The sequence below is a fragment of the Dromiciops gliroides genome, chromosome 4, assembly GCF_019393635.1.
Source record: "Dromiciops gliroides isolate mDroGli1 chromosome 4, mDroGli1.pri, whole genome shotgun sequence".
Taxonomy (NCBI): domain Eukaryota; kingdom Metazoa; phylum Chordata; class Mammalia; order Microbiotheria; family Microbiotheriidae; genus Dromiciops; species Dromiciops gliroides.
Window position 1 is genome coordinate 247,460,397 of NC_057864.1, and position 27,458 is coordinate 247,487,854.

General features: G+C 46.9%; 1 protein-coding gene across 1 annotated transcript in view; it reads right to left on the minus strand.

The window, feature by feature from the left end:
- Positions 1-3,048: 3,048 nt before the first annotated feature.
- The window catches only part of CPNE5 (copine 5), a 212,276-nt gene continuing 187,866 nt past the window's right edge, over positions 3,049-27,458 (minus strand). The window contains exons 14-21 of the mRNA XM_043963252.1: positions 26,820-26,881; positions 19,659-19,705; positions 14,866-15,047; positions 11,832-11,959; positions 11,417-11,519; positions 10,574-10,631; positions 7,712-7,785; positions 3,049-5,326 (exon numbers count right to left, since the gene is read on the minus strand). Of these exons, the coding sequence (XP_043819187.1) occupies positions 5,108-5,326; positions 7,712-7,785; positions 10,574-10,631; positions 11,417-11,519; positions 11,832-11,959; positions 14,866-15,047; positions 19,659-19,705; positions 26,820-26,881 (873 nt within the window). The 3' untranslated portion in view covers positions 3,049-5,107. The remainder of the gene's footprint in view (positions 5,327-7,711; positions 7,786-10,573; positions 10,632-11,416; positions 11,520-11,831; positions 11,960-14,865; positions 15,048-19,658; positions 19,706-26,819; positions 26,882-27,458) is intronic.

Here is a 27,458-nt window from a genome sequence, read left to right on the forward strand (position 1 = left end):
TTGCCAAGACAACCCCAAAATGAGGTCACGAAGAATCAGACACGACTGAAGTGACCTATGTGACCTTGGGCAAGTCACTTTGTCCCTCGGGGGCCTCAATTTCCTCTTCTGTAAAATTAAGGAGTTGAGTGACATAGCCTCTTATAATATTTCCAGCTGGATGTAGCACCCCTGATGAGAGGTACAATAGACAGAAAGCTGGCCTTAGAGTCAGGAAGACCTGAGTTTGTGTCTTGCCTTTAACACATCCTGGATGTGTGACCCTGGGCAAGTCACTGAATTTCATCAGTTGCCGATCTTTGGTAGAGGGAGTTTCATCACCATAAGTTTCCTGCACTTAAATAAATTAAAAAAAAAAAGATGAAAGGAAGCCTTGAGCTCAAAACAAGATTCCCTTGGATTAGTTCTAGAAAGCTGAACTTCTCAGCCAAGACAATCATCAACACCCCACCAAGAGCCAGTTTGCTCTACCTCAACCAAGCTATTTAGGTTATCTGGATTTGAACTCAGGTCTTCCTGACTCCAGGTCCAGAGCTCTGTTCACTGAGTCACCACCAGCTGCTTCTAGTTCTAGTTTCAAGCCTCTGTTCAAGTGCCACCTCCTTCAAAAAGTTATTCCTGTTTCCCCCAGTGAAGGTCCTCTGCCCATGCCCCAATTACTCAATTACTCAACATTCCTTCCTTCCTTCCTTCCTTTCTTCCTTCCTTCCTTCCTTCCTTCCTTCCTTCCTTCCTTCCTTCCTTCCTTCCTTCCTTCCTTCCTTCCTTCCTTCCTTCCTTCCTTCCTTCCTTCCTTCCTTCCTTCATTTGTTCGTTTGTTCATTTGTTTATAGCCCAGGTTTATTTACAGGTAACCTTCCAGGAAAACGCAAGCTTCTTGAGGGCAGGGGCTGTCGCTGCTTTTGAATCTGAACCCCTAGCTAGCTGCCATATCAGAGGCACTTGGTAAATATTTGCTGGTTGATTAGCTAGGATGGTGTTTGAATCCCCCTTCCTTCCCTCCCCCTCCACACACACAGTCCAGAGCCAGGCCCTTTCTGCTTGGTACACCAGTGACAAAGCTTCCGTGTCATGGAGGGCATCAGGAGAAGAGTGTAGGTCCTGACTCTTATTTCCCCAATCTCCAGCCTGGGTTTTCCCCTTTCCCCCTCTTCCCCTTTCTCCTCCTGTTTCCTTCCTCTCTCGGTCTCCTCTCTGGCCTTTCTGCCTGGCCTTACAGTATTTGGAACAGGAAAAATCCTTAGAGAGATCATCTAATCCAATAATTTCATTTGACAGATGAAGAAACTGAGTCCCAGTTGTGGAGGAGTGAAGGGATCAGGCCAAGGTCACCTTCGAAGTAAATAGAAGACCTGGGGTTTGAGCTAGGGCTCTCAGGCTAATTCCAGTGTTGTTCCTCCCCACCCCCACCCCACTTTATCCCACTACTCATCACCCTAAAGTTCTCCCTCCTGAGAGGGAACTCCAATTTTTCAAGCAGTTCTCAATTCAGAGAAGGAAAAGGATGGGACTGAGGTTGTTGGTCCAAGAAAGCCGATAGGGGCATCATCAGGGCATATGCTCAGGGCTGTTTCTCTAGCTTTGGGGATGGACAAGTCTGCCCTGAACCAGTCACATTCCCAAGTGGGGCCTCCTGTGACCTGCCGGACACATTTGTGAGACAGCTGGCTGGGGGATGGGGGGGGGAAGGTTTACGGCTGTTTGCTGCCAATGGCCTGGGAACAGAGCCAACCTAACTGGCCCCCACAGGAGGTGGATCCCACAGCCCCGCCTTCATCAGCACTATGCTCTAACCACTGAACTCACCAGCCCTGTCGGCATGCAGCACTTCCCTCCTCCTTTTCCTTGAGGTCTGTCATGGTTCTGATACTCTGTGACCTAATTTCACCTGTAAAATGAGGATTTTTGTACAGATCTCACTTAATCTTTCAAATGAGGATAATGAGAAGGCAGTGGAGGAGCTTGGACGATTGAAACAGGGCAAGATGGAGAGACGAGAGACCCAAGGACAGGTTCCTGCTTCGTCACCAACTTTACTGTGAGGACTTACACAACTTACAGGATTTACAGCTGGTCGGGATGTTAAAGATCCACCCATAGGAATCAATTTCCACATTTTACAGATGAGGAAATTGAAGCCCATGGGGGAAAGGTTACACTGGCAGTCAGTAGCAGAACCAGGATTAGAATCCAGGGCTTCTGACTCCAAATCTGTTGCTTTTTTCACTATAACATACCACCTAATTTATAAGCCCACAAAATTGGAAAGTGGCTTTTGAAGTCATCTGAATCAGCCTCTCCGGGACATAGCCAATCAAGAAACAAATAACAATAATGTAATGAGACTAGCTAGCATTTATATAATGCCAATTACATACCAGGCACTGTGCTTAGTACTGTACAAATAGTATCTCATTCGAACCCCAGATGAGGAAACTGAGGCAAACAGAGGTTTAGTGACTTGCCCAAGGTCCCACAGCTAGTTAGTGTCTGAGGCTGGATTCAAACTGCTTTAGAGGGCCAGTGATGAAGCATGCTACCCATCTCCCATCAGATGGACTCAGAACAAGAGATATATTTTTGAGATGGCCAAAATAGAAATTTGTTTTGCTCCACTATGTTTGTTACAAGGTTTTTTTTTTCTCCTTTCAAGAGGAGGGCAGGTGAGGAGAGAAAATGAATTTTGTTCATAAAAACTTAATTTACTTTTTAAAAAGCAAGCCATTGTTAAGTGCCTGCTGTATACCAAACATGCAGCTAGGTTCTGGGGATACAAAGATAAAAGGAAATATTTATGCTGAAGGAGCTTCCTTTCTATAGGGAGAAAGAACAGGTCCACACATACACAAATACACACACACACACACACACACACACACACACATATATAAATTAAATAAATGTAAGGTAGATTGGTAGAAAGGAGGCCTCCCTTAAGCTGAGTTTTGAAAGAAGGTAGGAGTTTTAAGGTGGCAGCTAGGGGGCGGCATAGTTCGAGCCCTGGGGGTGGAGTGGGAAAACTCATCATCCTGAGTTCAAATCTGGCTCAGGCACTTACCACAATTATGACTCAGCTAGGGCTTAATCCATGTTGGCTACAGGCCCCAGAGAGATTCCCACAGAACAGAAGAAAAGTGGGGGCTGCTGCTTTTAGTAAAAGGACCCAATTTATTTCAGTTTAAGGCAGTGTCAATACATAGCAGCTCCCACCAAAGACTCCAGCAAAGGACAACATGGGGTAGAAATACAACCATCATGCACAGAACAAAGAGGAACAGAGCTGAACCAGGGCCCAGTAGGCAGCCCCAGGGAGGGCATAGATGTATTACTTGGAAGCTGGATGGACAGGGGTGGATCTCAAAAGGGGAACTGAGGGAAGCTGAGTGTCCTTCGGTGGGCACGGGCAGCCCCATGCAGCTGGATAGACTGGCATGCATCACCAACTACCTACTTGGGGGTCAAGGGTGGGCATGTGGGGAGCCAGCCTCTTTCCGTCACCTGTTCACCTGTCACCCAGCAAGAACACCTTCCCAGATTGGGGCAAAGATAGCCCTTGCACTGGAGGGCTGTGTCTGGAACTGTGGGGCCCACTTCTATTACTGGAGTTAGAATTGGACACAACTGGGGTTCTTCATACTCAAAGGGGTCCACATCTGGCACTACTGACAAGACATTACTCGAGTGAGGGGAATTTGCTTGGCCTGGGATCTAGGAAAAGAGGTTTTTAGGGGCACAGAAGAGGGAGGCATAAATTTTGCTGCATCTATAACCTACTTTCATGTCAGATACCAGCTGGTCAGGGACCTCAGCTAGGATCTGTCCTTTCCAGGATCTGGAATTCCACTATTAGAGATTCATTTCTTTGGGTCTGGTTTGGAGGTCTTCAGTGACCCCCCCCCAATAGCATGCAAATATCCCCTTATCATACCTAATGTCTTAACAAGGGAAATGGGAGGCAGGACAGGTATGTGGGTAGCAAGGAGGACTCAGGTTACCAGGGGAGGTGGAAGGGTGTGCCCGACAACCTCTCTTGTTTATAGCACACTTTTGTCAGAAGGTCCACCTCGCACAGTGCGGAGTGTGGGCTGCCCCACAGCCCCTCCCTGCCTTCCGCTGCACCCTGGCCGGCAGATTCTTTCACACCCTCCTGAAGCTCAGGCTGGCCAGGAAAGACGCCAAAGAGAGGAGAGTGTGGAAAGGTTTCTGAGCCCCTCCCTCCTCCTGTCCCCCTCAGGGGCTGGGTCAGGAGGTAAGCCAGCAGGTGGGGGTTGGCAGAAGCTCCCCATCTGATTGGCTCAGCGCCAGCCCAAGGATGGAGCTCCTGGGAAATCCTTTGTGGGGGAAGGGAAAGGCTTGATGTCCTCTGTCCTTGAGAGGAAAGGTCTACCCTCAAATCACCGCATCTCACTGGGCGAGGGAGATGGGAGGCAGAGCGCCCAGGGACTCTGGAGGGCGCAGACTTGAGCCCAGGGACGCAGCCCTGGGGGGCAGGGCACTGCTTTGGTGCTTCAAGCCTCACTGGTTCTCTATGCTAAGCCACTGGGTCTCCCAATTATTCTGTATTCCATTGCCTGCCCCCCTCCATCCCCAGTCACTCCCTCTTCCTTGTTTCACTCCTCTGGAGGTCCAGATGTTTGTGACACTGGCTAGGGGGTGGGTGAGGAGAAATGGAGGGAAGAGTCGGGGCTTTGGGTGGGGAGGCCAGCTGGGCTGGTGCTGGGCCCCTGCAAGATGGGAGGCCAGGGATTCTGGCAGAGCCAGAGGCTTGGTGATGGGGTTCTCCTAGGGGGTCCCGGGCTCATCCCCTGGACTCCACCCCCTCTGGCCATTGTGGATCATTGGGTATTGTGGGAAAGGGCCTTGGAGATGACCTAGCCCAACCCCTCAGTTTACAAATGAGAAAACTGAGCCGCCCCAACCCCCACCCTCCCTGGGGTGAGTGACTTGCTAAAGGTCACACCAGTAAATGACAGAGCTGGAATTTGAACCTCAGCGGTGTGTGTGTGTGTGTGTGTGTGTGTGTGTGTGTGTGTGTGTGTGTGTGTGTGTGTGCAGGCACATGCCCCAGGGAGTCCGCCTCTCTTCCCACCCTGCCCATGCCCCATCCTTAGATGTTTGTGTGCATAGGGGAGGCAGGGGGAGTGTTCGGAGGAGACCGAGATGGGGTGTGGGCAGGAGGTCCCGGGGGTGGGCGGGGACGGATGCCCTGTGCTTTCATGTAGGATACCAGCTGGTCAGGGATCTCAGCCAGGACGTCCCTGGCCAGGCGAGCCATGCTTAGCACATGATTCCCCGTTCGGTCCACGTAGTCCCGGAATGGCACAAACTGGGGAAACAGAGGAAGGTCATCAGACCAAGTCGCTCACAGCATCTTCCATCCAATCCAATCCCCCAACCCAGACAAGGGAAACAGGCACAGACTGGGCTTAAGGCCACACCTCCCAAGGGTGTCGGGACCTCTCATATGGTCAGAATTTAGTACGACTGCAACTACTTAAGAGTTCTTTTGAGTTCATGTGGCTATGACAGCTCTTTTGAATGGAGTTTATGGCACATCCTGTTCAAAGTACCGTCATCATTCTTAAAAGGAACATTGGAGATTTTGGCCATAGAGTTATAGCTCTGAAGGGCCCTGGCCTAGGCTTTTAGCAAGGACCCATTCTCTAGGGATACCGCATCCCCTCCACTGCCTCTGATACCACTGCCAGATGAATTAAACCTGCCTTCCTCCAGAACACCCTTTTACTCCATCTCCCCTCCCATCTCTAGCTATCTATTCCTTCTGTCTCTCTTACTGGCTGCTGTTCCCTAAGACTCCATCCCAGGCCTGGTGCTCCTCTTCCTCTAGGCTGATACTGACCCTTTTGTGGTTCCAATTACCAGCTCAATGTGGATAATTCCTTGTTATTTATATATCCAGCCCTGACCTCTTTCTAGCCTCCTCACTTCAGGGACTTGTAAGAGAGCTCCATTTATAGATTTAACCAAGATCTTAGATGTGGAATGATCACCACCAGTCTCCCTTTTCCCCATCAAATCGGTTGTCTTCTCTTTATTTCTCCATGACTACACCACTGCCCCTGTTACTTTAAGACCCTAAACTTCTGGAACCATTTCTAATTCAGGGACTCAATTAGGGCAAAATACCAGGCCTGAAGTCAGGAAGACGTGTCTTCCTGAGTTCAAATCTGGCCTCAGACACTTACTAACTGTGTGACCCTGGACAAGTCACTTCACCTTGTTGGCCTCAGTTTCCTCATCTGTAAAATGAACTGGAGAAGGAAATGGCAAAGCACTCCAGTATCTTTGCTGAGAAAACCCCAAATGGGGTCAGGAAGAGTCAGACAGGACTGAAATGACTGAACAACAACAAAAAGGGACCCACTCACCACAGAACATCAATGTTGGAAGGGCTCTCAAAGGCCACCTGTGGGCCCCTGTATGGGACTAAGAGCCCCCCTCCAACATCACCCACAAGCATCCTCCAGTCTTTGCTTAAAGACCACCAGCAAGGGGGATTCCCAATTTCTGTCTCTTTCTCTGCAACATCTCTCATTGCCCTTTCTGCTCTTGTGTCCATAGTCACGTGCCATCTTCATCTCTTCACCACTAGACTCCTGCAATTTCTGCCCAGTTAGCCTCCTTTTTCCAATCCCTTGTACCTCTCATTTATCCTTTTCATCCTGTCACTGCCTTGCTCAAGCACCTTCAGCAGTTCCCTATTTATTGTTGTTGTTTATCATGTCTGACTGTGACGCCATGGATGCCAATACTGTCCATGGGGTTTTCTTGGCAAAGACACTGGTGTGGTTTGTCATTTCCATCTCCAGTGGATTAAGCCAAACAGAGTTAAGTGCTTTGCCCAGGGTCACACACACTAGTAAGTGTCTGAGGCTGGATTTGAATTCAGATCTTCCTGACTCCAGGCCAAGTGCTCTATCCTTTGAGCCACCCAGCTATTTTTTTTTTTTTTTAGTGAGGCAATTGGGGTTAAGTGACTTGCCTAGGGTCACACAGCTAGTAAGTGTTAAGGTCTGAGGCCGGATTTGAACTCAGGTATTCCTGACTCCAGGGCCAGTGCTCTATCCACTGCGCCACCTAGCTGCCCCCAGCCAGCTATTTTTAATACAGAAGCCTTTCCCAGAGAAATACACAACCCAGGGGAACACAGATAGAGACACATAAGAAAAGCCACTCAGGTCACCAGATTCTCTGGAGCTACACTGCTGTGCCACAATGAGGTCTCTTGCTTTCCATCCTATCAACACACTCAGTACAAGGGATGGTGTCTAAGGGCCAGATTAAGAACACCAGCTCAGAGGCTTAGGCTCTCTCTGCTGCCTTAGCCTAAGGGTGAAAAAGAAGTCCAGGCTCCTCAGCTCTCACAGTTCACTTTCCCTGTGTCATCTCCCTTGCTGTGGTGATAACAAGCTTCCTAGAGGTCAGGGACCGTGTCTGCTATTACCTTTGTAATATTTACACTCCCCAGAGCTTCTGGTACAATATTCTATACACTGGTAGGTGCCTAATAAACCAGTCAATTATTCGATCAATAAATAGCTAGAATGTCCACTGTGTGACTGGCACTATGCTTTCTTTGCACTCCCCAGTGAAGCCCCCATAGGAGAGAGGAGGGGATCGTATTCGTTGAGGGAGACGAGGGACAGGCAGGCTGGGTAACATCAGGGATGTGGGGCCTTTGGGCAGTTACCTGGACAATGTCACGCTCTGCTAACTTCCCCCTGGAGGAGATCCGGATGTCGTCACCGTCCAGCTCAACCATGGCTGTACCAGAAAGATCATGAAAGGTTAATCGGCTATGGGCCTGACCTAACCACAGTATGGGTTCTGCCTGGAGGGACTTCCCCCAATCACAGATCCATAGAATGTCAGTGTTAGATATGGCCTTAGAGACAATGTAGTCTGGGGGCCCCCAACCTACCCTCTGACTACAGAAAAGCTTGTTAAGAGGGTCTAGGGAATATTTGGTAAATAGTTCTATTATCCTATGGAAATCGTTTAAAATACTAGTGCTAGTGGACAAATGTTCCTGTGTACTGAATAATGTTTTCTTTAGGAAAAAGACAATCTTTTTATTTTATTTATTTCTTTTGGGTACATTTATAGTAAACTCTGGACTTTATTTCCTTTTATATTGAAGTATAGGAAGCTCTACTGAAAGTCAAGGGATGCAAAGAGGGAAATGTTGGAAGCCCCTAACCCAGTCCAACCTTTCATTTTTCTTTCACATAGAACTATAATCACAAGGATTTGTGGTTTGGCCAGGGTGGCTTCTCTCACCACTGACAGAAATCACTATCTCCCTGCAATTTAGCTGAGGGCCTTGAGGGTTGCCATAACTGGTCACCTAGAAGCTACCCTGGTGAGGAGTCAGCCTCTCTATCCTTTCAGGCTGGTCCCTGGGCAACAGATATACAGCCTCTCATAGGGCCACTGCCTAAAGCCAACCTTCCAGGGCCTGTTCAAGCCTTTGAGAATGCAGGGTCACCTCCTATGCCAGGACCAGGAATCAGAGAAGGAGTTTAGTTCCTCATTTTACAGGGGAGGAAACTGAGGTTCAGTGAAGGGAATTGACTAGCCCAAGTTCTCACGGCAAAGGGAAGAGCTACAATGAGAACTGGAGTTTCTAGAATTCCTGATCAGAAGTCTTTCCTTGATAGCACACTGCCAACCCTCTCCTCTTCCCTCAGGTCTTCAAAGTCGAGTGAGGGGAGTGGGATTTGGGGAGTTGGGGGTAGGCAATGAGGGAAGGCAGCTGAAGCATGACTCTGAGAGCTTTGCATGCCCCAGGCCAATACACAAGAACTGTGAGGATATTCAGACATTGGGAACTACTCCATACCTTCTGCCTTTTACAAATATTATTCTGTGTACTCACCTGCCACTAGGGACAGCCACACACACACACACATGCACATATGCAGGTACACACACATACCCATATGTACACACATACGCATATACATGTATGTGTGCATAATATACACACAGATTTACATGTGTGCATATGTATGTATACATGTATGTATGTGTATCACTTGCCAACTTACACACGTCTCATTTCATTACTTCATTACTTCATTACTTCCCAGTGTAGGTTTTCTACTCTAGCAATGCACACAGGAGGCAGCAGGTAATAATCATAATCACAATCATAGCTAACATTTACATAGTGTTTACAATATGTAAAAGTGTAAGAGTTCAAATTCTGCCTCTGAGTCTTAAGGTACATGGGCAAGTCACTTAAGTTCCCTCAGTCTCAGTTTCCTCATTTGTAAAATGAGGGGAGTGGTCTAGATGACTTGACCTCAGTTCTCTTCCAGCTTTAGATCCAAGCCCTATAAATTACTTGTCCCTTGTCCCCTGAATGTGAATTTTCCCATTCCTGCCTTTGCATGTCATTCTTAGAAGCCCAAGTTTGTTCTCCCTCCGCAGCCTTCCAGCTCTCTCCACCAACCTGAGCCCCTCTCCTATTTCCAAATCCTGATTGAAACTCATTTACTCCAAGAAACCAGATACCTTTATGCCAACCTTAAAAACGTGTTTGAAGAATGTAAATGTATCTAGGGTTTGCAAAATTCACTTGGATTCACAGAAACATACATTGAGAGCCAGAAGGGACCTGAAGGGTCATCCTGTCCATCTGGAGAGGTTTGTTTTAGAGTGATTGGGGGGTAGGGGAGGGAGCAAATGTCCCCATACCTCCTTTAAGTGTTTAAATTTTGTCCTCCCTCAGGATGATGATGATGGTCACGAAAATTATGAAAATCACAGTTGACACCTATGTAGCACTTTGCAGTTACCCAGGGCTTTACATGGATCAATTGATCCTCCCAATACCCCTGGGAGATAGGCAGAGCAGGGGTTTTTAATCTGCATTTTACAGATAAGGAAACTGAGTCAGCAAAAGGTGAAATGATTTGTCCAAGGATCACATCACCCATCAGTGGTGGTGCAGAGAGGTGGATGTGGCCAGTCAGCACAAGCTGACACGTACACAACTAGTGGTGATCTCTCTGTTCCTGTTCTTCCTCATTCTCACATTCTTACATGCATGCATGCACTGTGTGTGCAGTGCAAACACACACACACACACACACACACTCATTTCTCTTTCCTCTCATACACACTCTCTTCTTTCTCTCCCCCCCCCCCATCTCTTCTCACACATAATTTTTCTCAGCTCTGTTTTTCTCTCACAGGCTTCTCTTTCTCTCTTCAAGCTCTCTCACACAAGCTCTCTCTTATAAGCTTTTTCTTTCCTCACATACTCTCCCTTCTTCAACCCTCACACACACATTCTTTTTTCCTCTCCCTGTCTTTCCCACCCCCCCATACACAACCTCCTCTCTCTCTCTCTCTCTCTCTCTCTCTCTCTCTCTCTCTCTCTCTCTCTCTCTCTCTCTCTCTCTCTCACACACTCCACCTCTCTCCCTCCCCCCTCCCCCTCAGGAGGAGCAGTTGGCATAAGCCCCATGGGTACCACGGCGCCCCTAGGGAAGCATAGAATGATAGGAGGGGAAGAAGGAAAAGGAAAGCAACTGGGTCTTACCATCAAACTCAGCCTGGCCAACGCCCACGATGATAATGGACATGGGGAGTTTGGCAGCCTGTTGGGCAAAGAGCACCAGCATGGGAAGGCAGAGGGGAAACAGTGTACACCAAGAGGGAGAAGAGGCATAGAGATGGGGGGGGGGAACCAGAGGGATACAGACAGAGAGAAAGTGATAGAGTGAACGAGATAATATGACAAAAAGAGAGGGAGGAATAGAGAGAACAGAAAGAAAAAGGGAGAGGCAAGGTGAGAGAGAAAGAGTAAGACCGAAGAAAAGTCAGAGAAGATGGGATGACAAAAAGACAGACGGAGGACCAGAGACAGGGAGAGGGGGAATTGGTCTAAAGTCTGATAGCAGGCATAGCAGGAGCCCCCCCAGGATAGGCTCTTCCACCCTTTCTTTTTCTCCAAACCTGACCTGAATCAGTAAGAAGCTGAGCCTGCTGACTTAGCCATACAAGAGCCTTCTAAGTTTTGTTTGGGGTAGGGAGGGCAACTAGAGCTGCTAACACCTCCCCCCAGGCAGAGGACCTAGCCACATCCTCTACCACTTCCCTTGCTGAGTTGTTCTTTCTTCCATCAATTCAGGCCCCTTTAATGGTCTAAATTCAAAAGGCAAAGAATCTCAGGCCCCCTCCCAGGTTCTCCCTACAACTCTATGCCCACATGCAGGACAAATTTCCAGGCCAAACACTGGGTGTCCAGCAGGAAGGGCACAAAAGATGGTGGGGCCGGGGGGGGGGTGGTGAGCAAAAGAAGGTCCAAAGCCCCTCCCATGACATTCCCTCCAGATCCCCACCTAAGAATCTGCCCGTTGTGTCCCCCTTCCCTCAGACTCACATTGACGATGGCTTCCTTGGTTTGCGCCATGTCTGAGATGACCCCATCTGTGATGATCAGCAGCACGGAATACTGGGAGCCATCCTGCACAGTTGCTGCATGCCTGGGGTTTGGGGGGGTTAGGTACTTGGGGGCAAGGCTCTAACCTCCATGCCTGGGCAGGGTTTGAGGAGGGGGGATGGGGTCCTATATACAATCACCTTCCCTTTCTCCCCCACCCAGGAAGAGGAACTCTGCATTTGAAATTGACTGAGAAGGCCCCAGGGAGGTTGGAACAAGACATTGGTGCCGATGTTTTGGGGGTTCTCCTAAAGGCACTGGGAAGGGAAGCCTCTTCAGAGATGAGTTTGTGTCTTTGAGAAGGGGGTGAAGGGAGGAAGGATTCTCTCCTGGAAGGGTGTGAACATGGACTCACCTGGCCACATGAGTGACCACTGGTGCAAAGTTGGTGGGGCCATAGAGCTGCACGGTGCGAAGGCTTCGGTGATAGGCCTCAAGGATACCATCAATGCCACAGCAAGAGGGGTTATCCGGATTGCCATTCTAAGGAGCAGAGGACCAGCGGGCTCCCAGAAGGGGAGACAAGGGAGCAGAGGGAGGACATGGGGAAAGGGATGGGAAGCCAAAGGACAAGACCCCCCAGGGGCAGGGAGGGAGGGAGCAAAGCTTGAGGTGGCCAAAAAGGGGACAAGAATAGTTCTATTTCAGGGGGAAGGAGGATGGGAAGAGCACTTTGCACCCTGGTCCAGATGATGAAATGAAAACATTCCAGATGACTCTAAAGCAATTTGGAATCATACTTTTCAAAAAGTGTCTAGGGGCAGCTAGGTGGCTCAGTAGATAAAGCACTGGCCCTGGATTCAGGAGGACCTGAGTTCAAATCCAGTCGCAGACACTTAACAATTACTAGCTGTGTGACTCTGGGCAAGTCACTTAACCCTCATTGCCCTGCAAAAAAAAAGTGCCTAAACCCCGACTCTCGTTAACACAGATGCCAGGCATCTGTCTCAAGGAGGTCAAAGTCAGAGGAAAAGGTCCCATTTGGGTCAAATATTCCTAACACCATTTGTTGGGGTACTAAGGAACTGGAAATAAAAAGATGCTCATCGATTAAGGATTGGCAAAACAAGTTGTGGGAAATGAATAGAATGGAATATTATCATGACTTAGGAAGAATGACTAAGATGTAGGGTGAATTCAGAGGTCCATGGGAAGACTTATGATGTGAAATAAACAGAAGGAAAACAATATGCACAATAACTCCAGTAATAGAAATGCAAAGCAAATAAGGGGGAAAACTCAACAAGAACAAACAACAAAAAAAAACTCCAAACAAACAAAAAACCCCATCAAAGTTTAATCCTGTGTAATGACTGAGATTGGTCCCAAAATGAGAAATTGCACCACCCACCCCCTCCTTTATTTGCAGAACAGGGGAACTATGGGTGTGGAACATTACATATACGATAAGACTTCATTGCTGAATTTCTTGCTTGTGTTTTTTACTACAAGGGATGGCTCAATGAGGAGAGAAGGGGGCAGAGACACATTCAAAAATGAAAGTGATGTAAAAACAAAAGCAATCAATACAATTTTTTAATAAAAAGAAAACTGGAATTTAGAACTAGCCCCACCTGAACCAGAAGGGAAGGACCCAAGGCTGGGGTGGAGTAGATTCTAAGGGGAAGGCACAGAGAAATGTCTCAGGGAGATCCCATAATGGGAGCAAGAATACAAAAAACAAAAAATACAAAAGGGGTGCCTAACTCCTTAGTACAAGGGATGCCATGACTCCTCAGTGGGGTGGGCTCTCCTTATGCTGTGGTGGAAGAGGGCAGTACATAAAATTGCCAAACAACAGCTGGACATGGCAGTCTTGCAGAACGTTCAGAGGCCCCTGCTCATCCTGGCTTGCTGATCTCTGTGATTGGGTTCAAATCTGGTCATGTGTTTTAGGAAGGTAGAAAAGGAATATTCCAGATAGTTCAAAAGGTAGATTCTGTGTGAGGGGGTGTCCCACTGTTCTGGATTCTTCCCCAATTCTGAAGGACTGCCATGAGGTTGAACTCATTTCCCTGCCCCATTCCCCCTTTAAAGTGGTTAGAGTTTGGGACTCTAATTGCTGAAGAAGGAGGCACCACCATGGGATCATCTTCATGGGCTCAGTCTAACCCAACCCAATCCAACAAGTGTTTACTAAATGCCTTCCATGTGCCAAGCACTGGGGTCCAGAATTTGTTTTCTTTTTTCTTTTCTTTCTTTTTTTTGTGTGTGGGGCAATGAGGGTTAAGTGACTTGCCCAGAGTCACACAGCTAGTAAGTGTCAAGTGTCTGAGGCCGGATTTGAACTCAGGTCCTCCTGAATCCAGGGCTGGTGCTTTAGCTGCTCCCAGGGTCCAGAAATAAAAAACAACAACTAGTTCCTGCCCTCAAGAAGCTTACATTCTACTGGATAGGGGGTGGGGTAGGAGGGAAAGAAGTATGTCTTTGAATGGGATTCAACTATTCTGCCATGATGGGCAAGCTGGTTCATGGGCCCAAATGATTTTTCACATCCTATTCCCTTCTCCTTCTTCCAGCTATTTTACCTTCTTTCTTCACCTTGCTCCCTGATCCCCACCTCAGGATCAACTAAGGGCCTTTCTAGACATCTCTTAAATTTTCACATGCTCTTTTCTAGGTTGTATGAATGTGTGTGGTTGGGGGGGGGGTTGGGGGTGTAATTCAACCAAATTTCTACTCCTTCCATTGAGTTCTCAGAGCTAGGATGGGTCCCAGAGTAAGCTTCCGAGAGACTCAGGAGTATGAGTATGTGAGGAAGGGTCTGGGGGTAAGGGGTGTGGGTCAGAGAATAAGCTAGTCTGGTAGAACTTGGGGTCACTCAGAGGTCCTAGGGACCTCTAGGCTGGGGTAGCCATTCACTGTAAAAATGCCCTCCTCCCTCTCTCCCATTCCAACCCCCCAACTATCAGCACCCAAACTTCTCCCCCATCCTGCTCCTGCTCTCTGCCCCCTGCCCTTGACCTTATTCATTCATTCATTCATTCATTCATTCATTCATTCATTCATTCATTCATTCATTCTTTTCTTTCTTTCTTTCTTTCTTCCTTTCTTCCTTTCTTCCTTCCTTTCTTCCTTCCTTCCTTCCTTCCTTCCTTCCTTCCTTCCTTCCTTCCTTCCTTCCTTCCTTCCTTCCTTCCTTCCTTCCTTCCCTCCCTCCCTCCCTCCCTCCCTCCCTCCCTCCCTCCCTCCCTCCCTCCCTCCCTCCTTCCTTCCTTCCTCCTTCCTTCCTTCCTTCCTTCCTTCCTTCCTTCCTTCCTTCCTTCCTTCCTTCCTTCCTTCCTTCCTTCCTTCCTTCCTTCTCCTTCCTTCCTTCCTCCCTCCCTCCCTCTCCCATTTCATCTCTCCCCCCTCCCCATTTCCAGGCTGACATCAGAAAAGACACGTACCAGTGGGAACTCATGGGAAACTCTGCCATCAGGAGGGAGCTTGGCCCCAAAGCCCAGGGCTGGGAACATCTTGTCACTGTCGTAGTCCTGGATGATCTCACCCACGGCTGTCAGCGCTAGGGCATAGGCATTCAGCTGGTATGGGCTCATATAGTGCAGGGAAGTAGACTGGGAGGGGTTGCCTACCAGAGACAGGGGGTGTCAGGCTGGCCGCGGCTGATCTGACAACAGGTCCCCCTGCCACATCCTCCCCTGAGGTCCACCAGGGACCCCTGAGACCACCACAGGGCTCAGGGTGAAGTTTCCTATGGTCCTTTCTCCACAATAACCCAGACTCAATGCAACTTAATTCAATTCCATTGGACAAGCATTTATTAAACACCTACTATAAGTCCCAGGCACTATGCTGGGTAATAGGGAGTCCAAGGGAAAAAGAAAAGAATCCCTGCCTTCAAGGAGGTTACCTGGTTACCTTCTACTATGAATGATTTATTATTATGCCCTTCCTCAGGACACATTAAAGAAATAAATGCGCATGTGCCCATCTCCCCACACATACCACATTCATTCTCTTCCCTCCTGTCTATTTAAATACTCCCCCTCCTAATCAGATGCTACGACAAGCCTGGCTTCTCTGAATGGGCAGAGCTTGCTGTGCGTGCTTTGTGCACATATGGATCGTTGTACATCTTGCATCATTCTCTATTTCTTTCATGTGACATGATCTCAATTGGATTGTAAGCTCTTTGAGGGCAGGGAATAGTCCCTTCATGACAGCAGCAGTGCCTCCCACAGGTTTGGGCACTTCCTAGGCTCACAGAAAATTATCTGTTAATTCCACTTTAAAGGACTAAGCCCAAGGGGGCAGCTAGGTGGCGCAGTGGATAGAGCACTGGCTCTGGATTCAGAAGGACCTGAGTTCAAATGCAACCTCTGACCCTTGATACTAGCTGTGCGACCTTGGGCAAGTCACTGAACCCTCATTGCCCTGCCTTAAAAACAAAAACAAAACAGAAAAGACTAAGCCCGACCCTGCTGGAAGCTAATTTTAGGCATAATGCTGTGAGTGAGGTTGCCCCTCAACAGTAACAGAGAGAGATGCTAAACCATTGAAGCAGCCCAGTCAGGTGAGAGGCAGGATGGTATAGTGGATGGCGCTCTGGACCCCCCAAGTTAGGAAACAATGTCTCCTAGTCCTGCCTCTGATACTGAATTATTGAGTGACCCTGGTTGTTGCTCCACCTCTCTGATTCTCATTTCCCTCATATATAAAATTAAAGATTTCTGGAGTCTCAAGGGACCTCATTTTACCACCCCTAATTTTACACTGTGGTTTATAGAGGCAATCGAGACCCAGTATCAAGTTCTGGGAGTACAAGGAAGGGCAAAACCAGTCCCTGTCCTCGAGGAAACTAGATTCTCACGGAAGAGACAACATGAGAATAACTATGTCTAGAGAAGATATAGACTGAATCAGTGGAAGCTAATCTCAGGGAAGGGAAGGTGTTGGGAGATGGAGAGAAAGGACTGGAAAGGGCTTTTGCAGAAAATGGTATTTGAGCTGAGTCTTAAAGGAATCTAGGGGAGCTGGGAGCCAGAGGTGAGGGGGAAAGGTGCGGGAGAGTCAGTGCTAATGTAGGCAGGAGATGGAATGTTATATGGGAGGAACAGCAAGGGGGTCATATAGCTGGATCATGGACTACATGAGGCAAGGGGGAGGTCAAATATAAGATGACTAGAAAGGGAGGAAGGGACCAGGTAAGAAAGGGCTTTAAATGCCAAAGAATATATATATATATATATATATATATATTTTTTTTTTTTAATGGGCAATGGGGGTTAAGTGACTTGCCCAGGGTCACACAGCTAGTAAGTGTCAAGTATCTGAGGCCGGATTTGAACTCAGGTACTCCTGAATCCAGGGCTGGTGCTTTATCCACTGCGCCACCTAGCCGCCCAAAGAACATTTTTAAATTGATGGTGGAAGTAATAGGGAGCCACTGGAGATTATCATTCAATAGAAGGGGGAAATGCTAATAATTTGAGGCATACTAAAGAGGAACAGAGAGCAGCTAGTTGACACGGTGCCAGGCCTGGAGTCAAGGAAATTCATATTCTTGAGTTCAAATTTAGCCTCTTCCTAGCTGTGTGACCCTGGGCAAGTCACTTCACCCTGTTTGCCTGAGTTTCCTGATCTGTAAAATGAGCCGGAGAAGGAAATGACAAACCACTCCAGTATCTTTGCCAAGTAAACCCCAAATGGGGTCACAAAGAGTCAGACACAACTGAAAAACCACCAAACAATACAACAACAAAGAGGAACAGACTGCTTCCGGGGGTACCAGGCACCTCATTACCAGTGATCTTCATCTAGTAAAGGCCAGATGAGCACTTATTAAGGCTGTTGTAGAGAGAATTTCTATTCAGGCTCAGGTTGGACTGGGTGGCCTCAGAGACTCCTTCCAACTGAGAGTCGTTCTATGCCCTATCCAAGGTCACACCAACATGCTCAGTTGTTAATAATGACTTAATGGGTTACTCCTCCCCTGTAACATATTTACACTAAATAGAGGCCTTCTGGCCAAAAGGGCTGAACTAAATGGCTTCTAAAGGTCCCCTCCAGCTCTGAAGTCCTTTGTTCTAGAGTGAGAGAGGGCCCAGTAGCTCTGAGGGAGGCCTGGGAAACCTGGAGCCAGGCATCAAGGGTACAATTCGGAAGGTCCAGAGAAATGAAACAAGGGGCAGGTTGTGAGGCTAATAATGAATGGATTATTTAGTGATGTGATGCCTAGTGACTAATGAAACCTGATATCCCAGGCATAAACAAACAGAGGACCCGCTCAGGGGTGGATATGAGCCCAGGAGCAGGAAAAGGGTCTAAGAGAGCCCTAGGAAAAGTAAGGCAGGCTAATAACAGCTCAAAGGTTTACAAAGAAATGTATAGAGATCACAGATGTAATATTTAAATATAATTCTATGTATATTGTTGTTTCAGTTGTTCCAACTCTTTCATGACCTCTTTTGGGGTTTTCTTGGCAAAGATACTGGAGTGATTTGCCATTTCCTTCTCCAGTTCATTTTACAGATGAGGAAACTGAGGCAAACAGAGTGAAGTGACTTGCCCAGGGACACACAGCTAGTAAGTGCCTGAGCCTGGATTTGAACTCATGAAGATAAGTCCTCCGGACTCCTCTGTGATAGATGATAGATAAATAGATAGAGGTCTAACTATATAGATATAGCTGTAGGTATGTCTATGTATATATGTGTGTATATATGTATATGTATGTATGTATACACACATACACACGTATATATGTATACATTATCTCACTTGATCTTCACACTAGCCCTTTGAGATAGGTGCTATTATTATTACAATTGTTTGAGACAGCGTTTCCTCATCTCATCCAGGCTGGAAGGGCAGCAGCCCCTCACAGGAACTGATCCCTCTGCTGATTGGCTCCATTTCTGACGGGGGACAGTTGCCCCTTCACAGGCAGCCTGGTAACCCTTCACTCTTGGGAGCTCACCATACTGGTGCCAGACTTAGTGAGGGCAAGTAATTGACTTAGCCTTACTCTAGCTTACTTAGAACTCCTGAGCTCAAGCAATCCACCAGCCTCACCCTCTCCAGTAGTAGGAATTATAGGAATGAACCGTCATTCTGAGCCAACATGTATTATTATCATTTTCCTTTTATAGAGGAGGAAACTGAGGTTCAGAGAGGTTAAATTGCCTGTCCAGGGTCACATAGCTAATAAGCATCTTAGAAAAATCAATCAACAAGCAATAATTAATTAGCAGGCACGGTGCTAGGAACTAGGGATACAAATAGAAAAGCAAAACAATGCCTACCCTCAAAGAGTTTACATTTTACTAACAGGACACAACATGTTCGTGGTTGAACACACAGAAGCTATATAAATCTAATTTCTTTTTTTTGTTTGTTTGTTTTTTGCAGGGCAATGACTTGCCCAGGGTCACAAAGCTAGTAAGTGTCAAGTGTCTGAGGCTGGATTTGAACTCAAGTCCCCCTGACTCCAGGGCAGGTGCTTTATCCACTGTGCCACCTAGCTGCCCTATAGAAATCTAATTTCACAGTGACATGTCTAAGGTGTGCTTTTGCCATTAAGTTCTATGGGATGCTCTTGGCTGCTGGGATTATGTTACTTAAGGACCACAGCACCAAGTCCCGAATTTGTTTTCTCCTAGAGTCAGCTCAGGTTCCAAGCAGGCCAGAGAAATGAGTGAGAAGGAAAAACCATTTTCTTAAAAAAGGATTTCTTGTAGCATGGGTCTCTCTAGGGATTGCATACTTAGTTATTTTCGATGGGTCCGTCCTACCCTCTAACTGGACTGGAGGCCCCTGGGAGGACACACTTATGTGTTATTTACTACTTTTTGTTCCCCTACCTCTAGCAGCACAGTCCCCCATACACATAGCAGGTGATTCCAAAATGGCTGCAGATGATAGTGGTGATAGTAGGGCCCTAGGATGAAATACTCAATACAGAGAAACTTTGAGAGTTCCCTAAATAAACAAATACAGATCCTTGTGCCTTCTAGACTGTGTCAGCCTTGGGAGGGAATGCCCACAAGCTATCATCCTTGCTTACAAAGAGGGGAAATGGAGGCAAAGGAAATGCCAAGGATAGGGGTCAGTGCTTGTCCAGGATCATCCATCAGGTTATAGCAAACAACCAACTCCTCAGCCCTTGAAATCACATGCCACTCCAGTGCTACTTCTTTTATGCATCAAGGATCTAACTTCCCTATAACTGGTCACTCACCATTGGAGGCCGTGAAGTCAATGGCAACAGTGAAATTGATCTGAGTCCTAGAAGGGGAAGAGTAAGAACAGTTATTACCAGAGAAGGTGAGTGGAGTGCAAGAGACTAGAACTTTTTCACAAACTATCTATGATACCTCAGACAAGTCACTTTATATAGCTCTGCTTTTCCTCTTCTGGAAAGAGGGGGACAATAACCCCTGCCCCAGCTATCTCAAAAGGTGTTTTGTGATAGATAACTGGGTCTCGAATCTTTTTGTAAAACAAAGGTGGTCAGTGGATAGCGTGCCTAGAGCCAGGAAGACTCATCTTCCTGACTTCAAATCTGGCTTCAGACACTTACTAGCTGTGTGACCCTGGGCAAGTTACTTCACCTTGTTTGCCTCAGTTTCCTTGTCTATAAAATGGGCTGGAGAAGGAAATGGCAGACCACTCCAGTATCTCTGCCAAGAAAACCCCAAATGGGGTCACAGAGAATCTGAAAGGACTAAACAATACCTGGGTGTGAAATCTTTGCAAAACAAAACAAAACAGAATAAAAAAAAGTTTGTTGTCATCTTTTCCCAGTGGCTTTCAGAGAGAAACAGGGAGCTGGACAGTTGTCCTCAGCTACAAGTCTGGGCACTGATCTCACAGCCACTTCTAACCTCAAGTGACAGATGTAGAGAGGGAAAATGTAGAGAAAGTTAAAGAGTCAATTTGAATCACAAGCAAAATTTGATATCAGTCATTTACACCACAGGATGAATTTAGGTCCCCATATCAAGTCTTTGCCTATGTATGTATCAGAGTAGTCGTAAGATATTTTGGGCCCACTCTCTCGATTTGAAATTAAAGTCTCTGTTCTTAGGCATGGGGACATTTTTGAGGCAGAGAAACTCTTTTCCATTCCCCCAGAAGCAGATTCAGAAATTATATTCCAATGGAGTCCCAGACATCATTTCAAGATGAATTAAAAACAAAGGAGGAGACCACATTCTCTTTCTACCTATGTATCTGGCTGGCTGAGTCAATCACTGAGTACCTGGATTGACTGCTAAGTCAGCTAAGTGATAGAGTTGACTGAAATGTTGGGGGAAACCCTTGATCTCTTCCTCTCCCTTCGATCCCCAAATTCAACAGAAAATCTTTGTAAAGTGAGCTGAACATGGCAAGTGCCTCTTGAGGCTCTCAAAGTAAGAGGAGAAGGAGGAAGAGGAGGAGGAGGAGGAGAAAAGGACCTGTGGTTTTAACCTCTCTGGGCCTCAGTTTCTTCATCTGTAATATGAAGGGGCTGGACTACACGGTAGGAATGCTAAGCTCCCTTATAGCCAGGGATGTGTTGGAGCCAGTTCACACCAGCTCTCTCCAGAACTGATGGTTAAATTTTCAACATGACTATTTACACCTGGAAAATCAGTAAACCTTACAAATCAAGGCTTGATGTATTGTTTTATTGGGTGATGGAAAAAATGTTAATAATTCAGATTGAATGTAAAAGTGTAGGATGCATTTTCTTTTGGAGAGCCGGTTGTTAAATATTTACCTGCACACCCCTGCTTACAGTAGTTCTAGAACTATGAGCTTATGATTTTGTTGCTGTGGGAATTCCTTTTCCTGAGGCAGATTGTAACTCTTTATAACTTGAAATCGTAAAGAGATGTGAGGCTCAGAGACGTCACATAACTAGTGAATGGCTTAGAGTTCAGCACACAAGTCACTATGCTAGAATACCTTTTATTTGAATAAGAATAGCTTGCATTTAGCTAATATTTTAAAAGACCTTTGCTCACACTCTCCCTATGAGGTGCAGCATGGGCAGCATGCCAGCTACAGTGAAAAGTGCATACCTATGGAATAAAAAAACCTGGGTTCAAATCCTGTTCAGACTCTTGCTGCCTGAATTTTTGTTGTTGGGTCATTTTAGTTGTGTCCGACTCTTCATGACCCCATCTGGGGTTTTCTTGTCAAAGACACTTGAGTGGGTTTTTTTTTCCAATTTCCTTCTCCAGCTCATTTTACAGATGAGGAAACTGAGGCAGACAGGGTTAAGTGACTTGCCCAGGGTCACACACCTAGTTAGTGTCTGAAACTGGAATTGAACTCAGGTCTTCCCGACTCCAGGCCCGGCACTCTATCCACTGCACCATCCAACTGCCCCTAACTGTGAGCAAGTCATGTCCTCTCCCTCTGATAAAGGCATCAGTGTATATGGGGGGAAAGCTGCATTTGGAACCAAGGTCGAGGTCCCCATCTAAGGTCTGGCTCTGACCCCTGCTGCTTACTAGCTTCATAAATAGGATGATATAGTAAGTGACAGATTTAGAGATGAAAAGAACCCTGGCCAAAGGCCACATAGTCCAACACTCCCATTTTACAAACGAGGAAGCTGATTACCAAAGAAATTCATTGGCTTCCCCAAGGTCACACAGGTAGCAAAATACTTGAGCTGGGATTCAAACCCAGGTCCCCCACCTTCCAAACCAGCCATCTATCCAGTTCACAATGTTAGAGAGTCGATTCCTTTTCTGAGCCTCTGTTTCCCCATCTGTAAAATGAGTTGGTTGGACCAGGTGACCTCTTAGATTCCCTTTACTTCTAAATTTCATGATTCTGTGAAGTGCAGATGGGCCATAGATGCCTAGCTGACCTTCAAATCACTTAACATCTCTGTACCTCAGTTTCCTTATCTGTAAAAAATGAGAGGATTAGACTTGATGACTTTGAGGGCCCCTCATCTTTCTATATCCATGAGCTGTAATCCTTTCTGTGGGTGAGGAATAAGGCAGCAAAGCCCAGCTACTGGACTGGCATCTCCTCCATACCTGAAGAACACAGCCTGCCAACACCCTGGCTCCCAGGGGTACAGCCAATCAGAATGTCCAGCTGGTGTGATTTGAGGATGCTGAGACCCAGGGGGAAATACTGATGATGGAGAATCAGAGAAGGAAAGCCCAAGATGATACCCACATCTTACCCATGCCTGGGCAGGCCCTTAGCTAGAAACATGGCAAACATAGGCTCTCAGAGCTCGGAAAGGGACCCTAGAGACCATGAGCTCTAACTCTCCTTATAGTGGAAAACACCAGCACCTGTGCCCGCCCTGTGCCAGGGGCGGCAGCTGCGGCTTTGTTCTACCAGAGGCTTTGCCTCCTTGAACTCTGTTCAGAACAAAAGACTTGGATTTGAATCCTGAGTTTGTCATTTGCTAACTGTGTGACATCAGGTACCATATATCCCCCCTCTGGGCCTTAGCTTCCCTCAGCAGAACAAGGGGCTTTGGACCAGATGACCTCTAAGGTCCTTCCAGCTCTAACGTATTTTGCTCCTAAGAAACTAGACTTGAGGCTGCATGGGAACAATGGAAAGAGAGCTGGATTTTTAGCCAGAAGATCTGAGTTTGAATCCTGATCATGCCATTTACCAGTTGTCTGACTTCAGGCAAATCAGGTAATCTCTCTGAGGCCCCGTTTCTCATCTGTAAAATGAAGGGGCTGGACTAGAGAAGCCCTGAAGTTCCTTGGAGCCCTGAATCTGTGATCTTAAGCCCTCTCACTTTTCTTTTTTCTTTTTTTTTTGTTGGGCAATCAGGGTTAAGTGACTTGGCCAGAGTCACACAGCCAGTACATGTCAAGTATCTGAGGCTGGATTTGAACTCAGGTCCTCCTGAATCCAGGGCCAGTGCTTTATCCACTGCACCACCTAGCTGTCCCAGCCCTCTCACATTTTTTTTTTAAGTAAGGCAATTGGGGTTAAGTGACTTGCCCAGGGTCACACAGCTAGTTAAGTATTAAGTGTCTGAGGCCGGATTTGAACTCAGGTACTCCTGACTCCAGGGCCGGTGCTCTATCCACAGCACCACCTAGCTGCCCCAGCCCTCTCACTTTTAACATACACCCCCGAGACAGTCTCATGGGGCAGTGAGGGACAGGTATGATTATGAAAGCATTTTGATGTTGGGACTATTATTAACAGGTACATTTTGATGTGGGCAGGAAGGAAGGGAGAAGTTTAGAGCATTGGGTATTTGCTACCCTGGGTGGGAAATTTCAGATAAGGGACCAGAAAGGGACATCTTGGGCAGAATGAGGGCATTGAGATCCCAGATAAAGAGACCATAGGGACCTAGATCCAGAAGAAACCTTGGAAACTATAGAAGTGGGAGGGACCTCAGAGGCCATGTAGTCCGACTCCTCCATTTTACAGATGAGAAAACTGAGACCAAAGGAAATTGTGACTTCAGTGTGAGTTCAATGTTCTTTTCTTGAATGAATGAATAGGCTCTGACAGGGGCCAGGCCTGACTGCTGTGACTTGACCCAACTGCTGCCTGCCTCAATGTGACTGGACACTCAAGCTAGGAGAATGTGGGGTCCAGGGCATGTGGACAATGAAACTTTGCCCTTACCCTGTGCCCCAAAGCATATGGGCAGCCTTGCCCCTGGAACAACCTAAGAGCATCAGGCTTGCCGGGAGCTGCCTCTGACTGCTTTGCCATCCTCTCCCGCTTTGGTCTCTCCCCTGCCCTGCCCTGTGGCATAGAGGAAGCTTCTACCTAGGCAGTTTACCTCCACATGAAGGTTACTTCACAGGGCCCTGGTTATTGATACTTTTTCTTGCCTTTTTTCCCCTTGGTTCCTGAGTATCTGCTTTTCTGGGGCTGTTTTTTGTTTTTTTGTTTTTTAAATCCAGACCTGTTATTTCCCCAAATGGGGAACTCCTGGTGTGGAAACACCCTTCACTGATGCAGGTCAGTAACTCATCTGTAACATTGTCTAAGAGTAAGGGTTCTTTGTTTTTGTTTTTTGTTTTTTTCTTTTTTCGGGGCAATGAGGGTTAAGTGACTTGCCCAAGGTCACATAGCTAGTAAATGCCAAGTGTCCGAGGCCGGATTTGAACTCAGGTTCTCCTGAATCCAGGGCCGGTGCTTTATCCACTGCACCACCTAGCTGCCCCAGAGTAAGGGTTTTTAACCTTTTTTGTACCATTGACCCCTTTGGCTTTCTTTGCCAGTGAGTCAAAGGCCTCTGTTTCCTCAACTATAAAATAAGGAAGTTGGACTGGATAACCTCTGAGGTCCCCTTCCAGTTCTAGATGACTTCCATGCATCCCTCTAGATCTATGATTCTATGATCCTTTTATCTTGGCAGTCAATGCCTCCATTCTTCCTTGACCTATGGTTGAAGCCTATGAACCCTTTTCCAAAATAATGTTTTTAAATAATTGAGTTGATATTCAGACATGGCTGACTCTTACTGACCCCATTTGGGGTTTACTTGGCAGAGACAGTAGTGTGGTTTGCCATTTCTTTCTCCAGTTCATTTTACAGATGAGCAAACTGAGGCAAACAGGGTTAAATGACTCACCCAGAATCATACAGCCAGTAAGCATCTGAGGTCAGATTTGAACTCAGGTCTTCCTGGCTCTATTCACTGTGACATGTAGCTGCGTTTAAACAATCAAAGAAAATGCTAACTTTCATTTAGGGGTTAGTGAAAATACAGATGTAATTTTTTCTCCCATCCAAGCACATAGACACCTCTGAAATCTCTCCATGGACCCCACCCAGCATAAGAATCCCTGTCTTAGATCGGTGCTTGGAGCACTGAAAAGTTATGTGACTTGGCCAGGGTCATCTAATTAGTATATTTCAAAAGGTGGACTTGAACCCCAAGTCTACTAAAGTCCAAGGGTGGCCCTTAATCCAAAAGGTTGTGGTGCCTCTGCCCAGGCCTCCTTAATTCCTGTTCCATCTATCTGTATTCTTGATCCCCTGTTCTTCCTGCCCTCCGGTAACTGCACACTCCTTCATTCCTGTCTTATCAGTCTAGCTTCCTACCCCCTTCTCCTTGACCCCTGCTAGCTGTGTCTTCCTTAATGCTTAGCTTATCTGCTTAGATTCCTGATCCCCCGCTTCTCCCCAACCTCTGGCAACTCCCGATTGCCCACCCAAACCTCTGGTGACCTTTGTGATCTGTGGATAATCCTTTTGCTCTTCCCTTCAGGTCTGGTGTTTTCAGATCCTTCCCACCTGCCCAGCTTAAAGACCCTCATTTGCCTTGTGACTGTTGTCTCTTACCTGGTGATCGTCCCCACCTTGGGTTCTGCTCTCTGTTGCCATTCTCTATTGCTCTCTGTGGCCCCAAACTGAGAGGCCAACCCTGCTGCCTCATAGGCCAGTAACTCAGGGACACAGCAGTTACGTGGGGCCTTCTGTTGAGTGGGCTAATAGGGTTGTTTAAGTACTTGTTGTTAAGTTGTTTTTCAGTCATGTCAACTCTCTGTAACCCCATTTGGATCTTGGCAGGGATACTGGAGTGGCTTACCATTTTCTTCTTCCTTCTCTAGTTCATTTTACAGATGTGGAAACTGAGGCAAACAAGGTTAAGAAACTTGACCAGGGTCACACAGCTATTAAGTGTCTGAGGCCAGATACTCTATTCACTTCACCAGCCATCTGCCCATCAGTCATGCCCAACTTGCATCAAACTCTTTGTCCATGACCCCATTTGGGGTTTTCTTAGCAAAGATACTGGAGTAGTTTGCCATTTCCTTCTCCAGATCATTTTACAGAAGAGGAAATGGAGGTAAACAGGGTTGAGTGACTTGCCCAGGGTCACACAACTAGTAAGTGTCTGAGGACAGATTTGAACTCAGGAACAACCTGGCACTCTATCCACTATGTCACCCCACCTGCCCAAAAGTTCATGTATCAGAAGTGGACTCTGAATCCACACCTCTAGACAGAGACCAGAATCCCCAGAGAGCTTTCTCTCTGAACCTTGAGTCTGTCACCTTAGACCTCTCAACTATCCTAACAATTATTTCTTTTTCTTTTCTTTCTATTTTTCCTTCGGGGCAATGAGGGTTAAGTGACTTGCCCAGGGTCACACAGCTAGTAAGTGTCAAATGTCTGAGGCCAGATTTGAACTCAGGTCCTCCTGAATCCAGGGCTGGTGCTTTATCCACTACACCACCTAGTTGCCCCCTGATACTTATTTAATACACATCTCCTCAAATTCCAGACATATGAGGATATCCTTCAGAATCAGTCAGGCCAGTGATGCCAGGGGCCACCTTGGCCCAGAGTGATGCACACGGCTGATACCTGGAATGATGCATTTGGGAACTCATACGACCTTTAAGTCCAGCATGTAAGGAGCCCAGATGAGCCCTTCTCTCACCCTCCTTTGATATAATCCAAGAATGTGCATTCCGATTCCACTGCGAAGGAAAGTAGCGTTACCTTGTAGGGGAAAAAAGACAGAGCAGCCATTAGCCATGATGGGTATCACTACAGGGCAGGGCTAGATTTGGGGACTGGATGGTTGGGTTCTCCCCCCACCAATCAAAAAACTTAGTCAGTGCCTACTCTATGCCAGATGGAGACACAAATACATAAATGAAAGAGGCCTGCCCTCGAGAAACTTATTTTCTAGTGGAGAGTGAGACAATGTCTCTAGATCTCCCCTTACTTTTCTGTTCAATCCAACATAATTGAAAACACATTTATTAGGACCTCCTGCATGCAAAGAGCATGGGGAAATTCAAAATCTGAGGTTCACAGCTTAGATGGTGGGTGAAACACATTACAGATTAACAGAATACATAATAACAAAGAGGGGGAGGAAGAACATTCTTATAAGCTGTGGGGGGTAACCCCCCCATCCCACCCTTGTTGAGTGTAGTCCAGGATTTAACCAAATTCCCTTTTCTTGGGGGGGGGGGCTTTTTTGACCTTTTAAATCCCCCTTCAAATTTGTTTTGCTTTTACAACTATCCCTTCTCTTCGATTACCCTCTCTTAAATATGCTTTTCTATCC